Here is an 11,107-nt window from a genome sequence, read left to right as displayed (position 1 = left end):
GAATGAACCTGGACTCATCATTACGCATTGTCTACAAGAGAAGTAATCCATCGGGTTGGGAGTTGAAGAAATTTCGAACCAAAAAAATTGATGTATTACTTTAACAGCTAAACCATAATCATTAATTGTCTCAAATTGCACGCATCTGAAAAAGAAAAGAAAAAAACAAAAACAAACAAACAAACAAACAAAAACACCTCGAAACTGAGAGCACTTTGTTTTAATGTTGGAGAGTTGGCCAGTGACTTTGCAGGACCCTATAGGCTACCGTGTGTCTTTAGGCGCAAAAGCGGCCTGTATGTTATTGGAGGAAACTTGTTGATTTGAGGCTTCATCTGATACGTGGCAGCCTTTTGACTGACACTTCTTTTGCTTAACATTGGCCTCATTGTGGAGACGCGGCTCCTCTTTCGCGATCGAGTTGCGCAGCTGCCGTTAACGCGAGATGAGCAGCTCGGCTAGCCGGTCAGACTCAGGTTCTTTGGGAACTCGGCGAGCCACCGGAGCTTCGAGCTTTTATCAAGCTCTGCAGATCTTTATCCCCCTTCCCCCGAAGAGTTGAACTCTAACCCGGCTACTACTTGGGCTGAAAGTAAAGCCTTCACGATAAGAATAAAAGCTGCGCCGTTGCGTCTTTAGGGTTTGAGTCTATACGGTTGGACTGGGGGTTTTGTCCCAAACCACATACAGCCATTTTCATTAGCAAACCTTACCAATGTGCCAACTAGTCTGAGTGTTTAAGATTATAGGCCAAATCCCCAAAATGGTCCTGTACTGAACTCTTCTCCCACACTGCTCAGTATGTTACCATGCGGCAAGTTTAAACTTCATGGGCAAGGTTCAATTTGTAAAAGTAGGTGGAAAACTTTCACTTGTTTTGATTCTGTAGTTTACAAAAGAACTGAACAAAAATGATCTAATGATCAGCTCGTGGAACAAACCATTTAACAACACTGGACAACAAATGCAAGCTTTTATCACACCGTGTTGTTAAAAAGCGTTTATTTGTTTCAAAGGCAATTCAGGAGGCAAAAATGAAGAGAAAATAAGTAGGTAAAAAGTAACCCCAGTCTTTATGAGATACGAGACAAACAAACAAACAAAAAAAGAGAGGCGGAAATGACAAATTACACTTGCGTCAAAGTTGGACGACGATTTGAAAACTACTTCCATTCATTCTAGCGATTTTGTTTAAAAAACAAAAAAAAAAAACAACAATTTACAAGATGAATAAAAAGTCTAATTATTATTATTATTATTATTATTTGTAAAAAAAAAACAAACCATGTGTCTATTGAAAGCAAATAGGATTTTACAAAAATGAGAAATAACAAGATTAAAAAATAAGAATGGCTAAGATTCATGACTTATATATGAAACATATATTTAGATTTTGGTTTAAGGTTGCACTTCTTGCCAATAATCAACTGATGGCTTAGTTGAATGCATCAGAGGAAAAGAAAAGAACCAAAAAGAAAAAAAAAAAAGAAGTGTCATTTATTTTAAGGCAGCAATATTCAAATTCCAAAATTTTTACTTTCCAGTTCAGCTGTAATACACAACCACTTTAGTATTTCGTTTTAAGGCGGAATGTAATACTAGCCTAATAATGATGTAGACAAAACACTAAAGGCAGTTCAGGTTTTAAAATGTTTCACTCATTTATTCCGGCTAAAAGTTGGTAATTTGGTCAAATTTGTTAAAATATGCAAATTGTGCTTACAAAGGTTCAAATCATCCAACGTCAAAAATAAAAATGTGGCAAAGTTTTAGTTGAAGCAGGGTGACGTGCTGTCATGTCTAAGCGACAGCTTAAGTCTTGCCTAATCCCACATTGTTCTGTTTGTCTTTTGTTTATGCTAAGAAAGTGACATTATGTGCTTTAGCAAAAGCAGCGGATGTCAGCGTGTTGTTAAATTGTGAGACTTACCAGGCGTGTACGTCACATTGAAAAAGCGCACATTTAAAAGAACTGGTTTTATGATTTAGAAATGATTAACCCTCCTTTTGATAGCACGTGGGAAAGGTCAGATATTCCAAAGTGTCTTTTAAAAAATAAAAAATAAAAAGATAAGGCTAAAAATCATTCTTGATATGTGGCTTTAGGTTATTTTAGATGAAATACTTCTATATGATTGATCCTGATGATGTGGGGATGAGTGTAAGGAATATATACGAGTCGTGAGACGCACATTATTACCTGGTATTCAGGATTCGCTTCTTTCGGAGGCACGTGGCGTGGAAAAATCCCGCGTCTAATGTGTACTTTCCCAAGCAAATCTCTACGCAGTGCAAGTTCCTTTAATGCTGTAGTGCTAATACGCATGAGTCCACAATGGAAAGGATGAAAATTTATTAGGCATGCCAGCACCCTTATCAATGTAAAACTGGGTAAAACTGAATGTAAAAAAACAGAGCTTTTCAGGCTTAAAGTGGGCTAAATGAACTGTGGGTTAAACCTGTGTGTGTGTGTGTGTGCATTACGTGAGTTTAGCGCGATGTCTGGACACTTTGCAGCGCTATGTACTGTGCAGTGTCACCTGACAGCCTTAATATGGCCACCAAACCCACAGAGCAGCTCAGGGGGAGGCACAAGCAGTATATATTGCTTTGATAGTTGTGTAATGCAAAACGCTATTCTGATGCTATTCTGATGCTATTATGACGCGCCGACCCCGAACTCTAAGGCATCAGACAATATAGAAGGAGGTGCTACCCTTTAAAAGCATTAAAAGCAAAAATATTCAATCGAGAGCGGCCTGACCAAGAAAGTCTGATGCTATTCCAGAGTTTTCTATAAATCCTCATGTTTGGCACATTTTTGGGTAGTCACTGTGGTAGAGTGATCTTCCTCTTCCTCCCTCTGCTCTTCTTTTTGCTCCTCCCTCTCCTCTTCTTTGTGCTCCTCCCTCTGCTCCTCCTTTCGCTCCTCCACGTTGCCCTCGTCCCCGTCCTCCTCCATTCGTGCCTGCAGATGTTCGTTGAAGAATCGGAAGATGGACTTGAAGCTATTCCATGAGGTCAGCTCGTGCCTCTCAGTGCCTGCAAACACATGCACATACAGATTATACTCAACAATGCATTGTTTATGTAATAAAATAAACAATACTGGGCAGACGTCTCAGCCCACTTCTGATATGATCACCTACAGCTAATTCTCTGAAAAACATCCACATGTATATGTTTAGAAAAAGCCAAGACTGTATGTTCTTTAAGGATTCTTCTAACAATCCCTTTGAATGCAAATGTCCCATGTGACTTCTGCTTCGAGTCTTAATCATAACTGCAGTGCGTTAGAGTTATTATTATTGTAAAGGTATAGCAGGATGAAATCTGCTCATGCGGTCATCATTCCATTGATTTTCACCAGATCCTCTAATATCACTGATGATACGCACCCAAAGGTGTCACGTTCCACACAGAAACCTGTAGACGTGCAGCCTTGTACTTCTTGTAACATGCTAGTGCATTTGTGGAGCAAAAAAACCTCACATTTTATACCCACTGCTACCTAAAACGTTCTGCCTCTGGCTGAAATTTATGGTCTTGTTTTTTTTTTCTTGCAATTTTGTGTTTTTGCCATCATTAGCTTTGATGCCAGATGACTTTGACCAGACGCTAATCAACCATTTGAATAAATTTCTATCCTTGGCATTTCATTTTGTTCTGAATTTCTTCAAATGATGTTTACAGTTGAACATCGTGTCTTTGGGGGATCTAATCTTGTGAAAAAATTTGCACACATTCAAAAAGTCAGTTCAGCAGGATCTCATTTGATTTAAAAAAAAAAAGTTACAAAAGCTAAGCACACCATTATCCCTTACCTTGACCTTTCATATGATACTTTACCAAAAAAAAAAAAAAAAAAAAAAAAAAAGGCTGGTAGACTACTGTTCTATAAAACCTTGAAATCGTTAAAAGGTGTTTTCAAACCTCATCCCAGTATTAAATAAAGGCAGCAAAGTATTTGTTAACTATTACTAATTGAATACATTATTCAGCTAATCGATGGCTTATTAAATTGTATGAGTTATTAGTAGTACTAAAATGTAAGAAATACAGCTGGAGTGCCTTGAGGAGAGATTTGCTTTTTAATTTAACAGGCGGAAAATGTACACTGCAGATAAGTAACCGTCATAAGTAATTAAAATACCTAACTGATAAATGATCTAAGACTTTTGCACAGTACTAAAGCGTCGAGAAAATAAGCCAGATTGCCAACATTTGTACTGAGGCTTGGTTTCTATCCTCTCATCTCCATGTTTCCATATGGACACTAATACAGTATATGTTTATTCAGATTCTGACCATGTGCTAATACGAACGCTAAACGAATATGTTCATTATTAACAGTTCTACATTCCTGTAATGCTTTGGCAACACTGTACGTGTATATAGGCATGCCAATAAAACTTGTTGAATTGAATCGAATAAGCAACATAAACTTTGAGGTGCCGTTTTGTTTAATGTACAGCTTGACTTCAACTCAAGCTTCTATATAGGCATGTCAATCAGTCAATTAAACAATCAGACTCTGCTACAGAACACTCGTATCTGAACTGCACACCTTTATACCTGATTTCATGTTGGGTTTTTTTTAACAGATTTTATCAGATTTTAGCTCCAACTACTGGAAGTCCTACACAAGAGCCGGTGCTGTATCGTGTTCTATATATCCGCTTTCTGGCTTTTCCACTTATTAAGATGTATGCGTAGTGGTGAACAATGGAAGCAGTGACCACCAGCAGAGGAGGATTGAGTGTTCTCTCCAGTGGCTAAAGCACAGCTATCAACTCATCCACAGAAAGGTTCAGTTTCTGCCTTTCGCGGCAGGTTAAAGAATTCCCATGTTCAGGTCATTAGGCTCTGGAGGAGTGACATGTATACCTCAAGTCCTTACGGTACCTCTTCACTGTGAGAACCACTATGAAGGACATGAAGCTAGGCCTTTAGGAGTCATCATTTTCCATCTGAAAACAAGCAACCTATCTGTCAGGGTGTTTGCTGTAAAATTTATTTAAATAATTCCTATTCACGTCCTGTCATTGAGTACACTTGCTCCAATGCCAGTGATTTTTCACACAGCAACAGCAGCTTTCTCTGCACGAGCTCTCTGCGTATTATAGTGAGGACAGGGTAGATATATCGTTCTTGTCCGGTTGTTATTCTTTCCTCTGCATTACAACAGCATTACCTGCCCGCAGGGATACAATTAAAAAGCACCTCTAAGGCCCATGCCAAAAGAGTTCTCAAATGGCCACGATACTGACCTCCATGTTTATTAGATTGACCTTTGTCTGGCCAGTATTGATGAAGATAGCTGTGGCGAGATGGGAAAGGTGTGTGTGTGTGTGTATCGTTTTTTTTCCCCTAGCTTGGCGAGTGATCAGTGCCTCAGGTCAAGTTTACGAAACTGGCAATCAGCGAGTCAATAACTCCTGCCCAAACAATCTCTTTACCTGTGTAGGTCCTGGCACAACACACCACTGGAGAAGAAGAAGATATCGCCTCCACTGCTCTTACTAATAATTTATACCCAATTTAAAGCACACAGCCTCCAATTGTTCTTCCTTCCTCTCCAAACAGCCCTTACTTCTCTTTCTCTCACCCTCTCTCCCCTTCAGGAGTTATCAATGGCGAGGGCTTGCTTTCGGTTACCCTGAACCGGCGATGAACTCGTGAGCAGTGAAAGCCTCTCACACTAATCCTGGCTATGGGGTCAGTAACAGTGTGTCTCCAAGCAGATATGCAAATGATCCAGGTCCCTTCAGCGACCCTGTGGGTGCTCCGCCCTCTCCGGTGACATCACCTCGTACACTGGCTTAACAGCACGCTTCGCTAATAGGCTTTTATTACACCACCGTGCTATCTCTAAATGATCTCTAAAGTTGTATCAAATGTAAGTAGAGTATGTGTGGATTACACTTGCTCATTTAGGCACTGAAAAGGCAAGGACAAAGACAACCAGGTGCAGTCAAGAGACAAATTAAATTAATACTATAGTATTAAAAGATGCAGCCGTGGATTATCATGCTTCTATGCTAAGACTGACGTCTCACTGTAATTGTCCAGGAAATCTGTTTTTCAGGAGGATTTTTTTCATAAGCTGTCAGCTCTTGGAGGATATAAATGATAAATTTCATGCTCATAAGTATAAATCAAATTTTTAAAAATTATTATGAAGTAACTGAGAGAAGGATTATAAGGATATAAATCACTAAAGCTCATCGAGCCTATCAGTAATCCAGGAAAACGATGTCAAAACATTTTTATATGATTAGAGTTAGGCTATTCTCTGTTTATTTAATAAAGTAAGCTGCACTTACACAGGAGATTAATGTTTGGAAAATGAAGGACTTGTACGTTACATTCAACTAAACTTTTTCATTATTAATATTTTTATTATTTCATTTATTTATTTATTTATTTTACTGAAAGCTTGTTCATTAATAACTGAATAAAATATGGTATCCATGGCATCGAATACTTCAAATGAAACCATTTTCATTACTATTTCTATTTCGTTATTTATGTTATAGCTATAATTACACTACCAAAAATCCATCCATCCATCCATCCATCCATCTTCTATACCGCTCATCCTTTTCAGGGTCACGGGGAAACCTGGAGCCTATCCTAGGGAGCATCGGGCACAAGGCGGGGTACACCCTGGACAGGGTGCCAGTCCATCACAAGGCAACTACCAAAAATATCACACAAACAAATGAAATTCTAGACTGAAGGTCTATCAACTGACAACTCCAAGACAGACTGTAATTAGTCTCCATCTGTAGGATGCCACTCAAACCTGTCTCGTAATAGTTTAAACATGAATTTCATTTCATTTTCAAAACTGTTGGCGCTCATTAGGAGGTATTCTGACATGCCGTAATTACACCGTTGTTGCAGTGGCATTTTGATTCCAATAATAATAATAATGTAAATTACATAACATAATAATAATTTAATAAAAATGAACAAAGATTGCATTGCGTCCTGAGTGTTTTATTATGTCTTGCTTCATTCATTTAACACTATAACTAACTAATCCATAGAAATCTTGAACCATAAATGCTTATTTGTCCTCACATGAAATAAAAAGTCTACAACACTGGTACATGAGCTATGAAAAGCGAACAGTGTCGAGACATTACTCCATAAGGAGCTGAGCTGGATCAAACACATCCAGTAACAAAATCCATAAGGGGACATTAGAAGAAAGACACCACAGCATAGTTGCTGTCAGTGTCCCTGTTAGTATCCGAGTTGGGTTTCCAAAACCAGCGCTCTGTGATGCCCTGGCAATTTGAGGTTTTCTCCATTGCATTCCTTGGACGTGGAAAGGGGGATCCGAGTTCATTCGTCCTGAGGACTAATGAGGTGAGAACAGGTGCCAATGGAAATGAAGAACATTACGTTATGAATCATAAGACGACAAATCAAATATACATTTATTCCATTAAACACGGGGAAAAAAAACCCTCCTATGCTGCTCCTCTCTTCATCGCCAATGCCAGGAGCACTTATTACAATTATTACTGTTGTGACAAAAGCCTTGTTTGTATTCTGGGCAATTAAATTAATGTATGAAGAAACATACACACAGTCGCAGATAAAAAGCAGGAAATCCACAAACACAAGCATCTACAACACAAATACAACACTTGTCCATGAGAGGGAGGATGTGTGGTGATCCCACACACACACACACACACACACACACACACACACACACACACTTTGCCACTTTTAATTACTTTAATTATTATTGTTCTAGGAGCAAACAGAACTCATTACACAACCATAAATTAGAAAGACGAATGAGTTTCAAACATTTTACAGAGAGACCATGTTACACGTCACTTTATATTGTGGAGTTTCTAACAGAATAGTAATTAAGTACAGTCCAGCTGGGTGGGTGTGTGTGTCTGAGGGTCCAACAATGTGTCCCTGAAGTTCCAGCAGTGTGGGTCCCTGAAGTTCCAGGAGTAAGGGTCCCTGAGGTTCCAGCAGTAAGGGTCTCTGACGTTCCAGCAGTAAGGGTCTCTGACGTTCCAGCAGTAAGGGTCTCTGACGTTCCAGCAGTAAGGGTCTCTGACGTTCCAGCAGTGTGTGTCCCTGACGTTCCAGAAGTGTGTGTCCCTAAGATTTCAGCAGTGTGGGTCCCTGAGGTTCCAGCGGTGCGTATCCCTGAGGTTCCAGCGGTGCGTGTCCCTGAGGTTCCAGCAGTCTTTGTCCCTGAGGTTCCAGCAGTCTGTGTCCCTGAGGTTCCAGCAGTCTGTGTCCCTGAGGTTCCAGATGTGTGTGGCCCTGAGGTTCCAGATGTGTGTGGCCCTGAGGTTCCAGCAGTCTGTGGCCCTGAGGTTCCAGCAGTCTGTGTCCATGAGGTTCCAGCAGTGCGTGTCCCTGAGTTTCCAAGAGTGTGTGTCCCTAAGGTTCAAGGAGTGCGTGTGTCTCTGAGGTTCCAGCAGTGTGCATCTCTGAGGTTCAAGTACTGTGTGTGTCTCTGAGGTTCCAACAACATGTGTCTCTGAGGTTCAAGGAGTGTGTGTGTGTGTCTTTGAGGTTCAAGGAGTGTGTGTGTGTGTGTCTCTGAGGTTCAAGGAGTGTGTGTGTCTCGGTGGTTTCCACTACCAAACATCACTATTAAAGAAATGATAATCCTGACTGAAGATAAAGTATTAGCTGTGTATGAGGCAAATCAACAGTAACAGCACTCCTAAATGTACAACTCCAAGCCAGACAAAAAAAAAAAAATCTAAATGTGCTGACTGTAATTAGCCTCCATCTGTAGCATGCCATTCAAACCTGTCTCTTAATTGATTAAACACGACTGGCATACTTCATTTAATTTTCAAAACTGTTGGCTCTCATTAGGGGGCATTTTGATATGCCATAATTACACTGTTGTTGCAAAATAATGGTATCTCTGATTTGAATAATTATGGAAACAACCAAAAGTTAAAAAAAAAAAAAGTATATAAATATATGCTTATATTACATTTTTATTTTTCATTTTGAAATGTTATAAGCAAGGTATAAGTGTGGAAATCTAGCACCATAAATAATTATTTGTACTCACATTAACTCAAATATAGTCTGGCCTACAACATTATAATTATGATGAATCACATTAAAGCAACAACATGAGCTATGAAAGGCGAACAGCGTCGGGACATTACTCCATAAGGAGCTGAGCTGGATCGAGCAGGTCCAGGTCACATGGTCCATAAAGGAACATAAGGAGAAAGACACCACAGAATAATTGCTATCAGTTGTCCTTGTCTGAGTTTCTGACAGCATTGCTCTGTGATGCCCTGGCAGTTTGAGGTTTTCTCCAGTGCATGCCTTGGACAGGGAAAGGGGGATCCGAGTACAGTTGTCCTGAGGACTAATGAGGTGAGAACAGGTGCCAATGTTATCACACATTGCACTAACACGCTACTTGGTAATGAAGAATGTAAAGCTACAAATCACAAGATGATTAATCAAATATATTTATCCTGTTAACACCATCCAACCCCCTAGCCAAACAAGAAAAAAAAAACCTCACATACAAAGTCCTCCCCCTATGCTGCTTCTCACTTCATTGCCAATGCCAGGAGCACTTATTACAATTATTACTGTTGTGACAAAAGCTTGTCATGTTTGTATTCTGTGCAATTAAATTATTATATTAAAAAATATACAGTTTGCACTTCACACTGTGGAGTTTGTAACAGAATTGAGTACAGTCCAGAAGCATGAATCCCTGAGGGTCATGCAGTGTGACTTTGAGGTTCCAGCAGTGTGTCCCTGAGCTGCTAGCAGTGTGTCCTTGAGCACCAAACAGAGTGACCTTGAGGTTCCAGCTGTGAGTGTCCCTGAGGTGCTAGCAGTGTGTCCTTGAGCACCAAACAGTGTGACCTCGAGGTTCCAGCTGTGAGTGTCTCTGATGTTTTAGTGGTGTGTGTCCCTGAGATTCCAGCAGTGTGGGTCCCTCAGCGTCCAACAAGATGACCCTGAGGTTTCAGCAGTGTGTGTCCCTGAAATTCCAACTGCATTTGTCTTGAGGTGTCGATCAGTGTGACCATGTGATTCCAGTCTGTCCGTGAGGTTTCAGCAATGCGTGTCCCTGACATTCATGCAGCATGTCCCTGAGGTTCAAACAATGTGCCCTGAAATTCCAGTATTGTGTTCTTGAGTTTTCAACAGTGTGTGTCCCTGAGGTACCTGCAGTGTGTCTCTCTGAGGTTCCAAAAGTGTGTGTCCCAGAGTTTCAAGCAGTGTGGGTTCCTAAGGGCTCCACAGTGTGACCTTAAATTTCCAGTATTGAGTCCTTGAGCTTTCAGTCCTCATATCCCTGAGGTTCAAACCATGAGTGTCCGTAAGAGCCCAACATAGTTTGTCCATAAGGTTACAGCAGTGTTTGCCCATGAGGTTCCAACAGTGTGTCCATGAGGTTCCCACAGTGTGTCCATGAGGTTCCAACAGAGTGTCCATCAGGTTCCAACAGTGTGTGTCCATCAGGTTCCAACAGCGTGTCCATGAGGTTCCAACAGAGTGTCCATCAGGTTCCAACAGAGTGTCCATCAGGTTCCAACAGCATGTCCATGAGGTTCCAACAGTGTGTGTCCATCAGGTTCCAACAGTGTGTGTCCATCAGGTTCCAACAGAGTGTCTATCAGGTTCCAACAGCGTGTGTCCATCAGGTTCCAACAGCGTGTGTCCATCAGGTTCCAACAGAGTGTCTATCAGGTTCCAACAGTGTGTGTCCATGAGGTTCCAACAGAGTGTCCATCAGGTTCCAACAGAGTGTCCATCAGGTTCCAACAGCGTGTCCATCAGGTTCCAACAGCGTGTCCATCAGGTTCCAACAGTGTGTGTCCATCAGGTTCCAACAGTGTGTGTCCATCAGGTTCCAACAGAGTGTCCATCAGGTTCCAACAATGTGTGTCCATCAGGTTCCAACAGAGTGTCCATCAGGTTCCAACAGCGTGTCCATCAGGTTCCAACAGCGTGTCCATCAGGTTCCAACAGCGTGTCCATCAGGTTCCAACAGTGTGTGTCCATCAGGTTCCAACAGTGTGTGTCCATCAGGTTCCAACAGAGTGTCCATCAGGTTCCA

At 40.9% G+C, this 11,107-nt stretch overlaps 1 protein-coding gene and 1 long non-coding RNA gene across 2 annotated transcripts in view; one reads left to right on the top strand and one right to left on the bottom strand.

Annotated features, from left to right (window-relative positions):
* LOC128625572 (uncharacterized) overlaps nt 1–7,502 on the top strand; it is a 21,321-nt gene extending 13,819 nt beyond the window's left edge. The window contains exons 2-3 of the long non-coding RNA XR_008388971.1: nt 5,625–5,899; nt 6,611–7,502. This is a non-coding gene — a long non-coding RNA (uncharacterized LOC128625572). The remainder of the gene's footprint in view (nt 1–5,624; nt 5,900–6,610) is intronic.
* Nucleotides 986–11,107, bottom strand: part of fam172a (family with sequence similarity 172 member A) — a 188,006-nt gene continuing 177,884 nt past the window's right edge. Inside the window, exon 11 of the mRNA XM_053654004.1 lies at nt 986–3,042. Within this exon, the coding sequence (XP_053509979.1) occupies nt 2,795–3,042 (248 nt within the window). The 3' untranslated portion in view covers nt 986–2,794. The remainder of the gene's footprint in view (nt 3,043–11,107) is intronic.

Source organism: Ictalurus furcatus, chromosome 22 (assembly GCF_023375685.1).
Source record: "Ictalurus furcatus strain D&B chromosome 22, Billie_1.0, whole genome shotgun sequence".
Lineage (NCBI taxonomy): Eukaryota > Metazoa > Chordata > Actinopteri > Siluriformes > Ictaluridae > Ictalurus > Ictalurus furcatus.
This window is presented reverse-complemented; position numbering and strand designations above follow the sequence as displayed.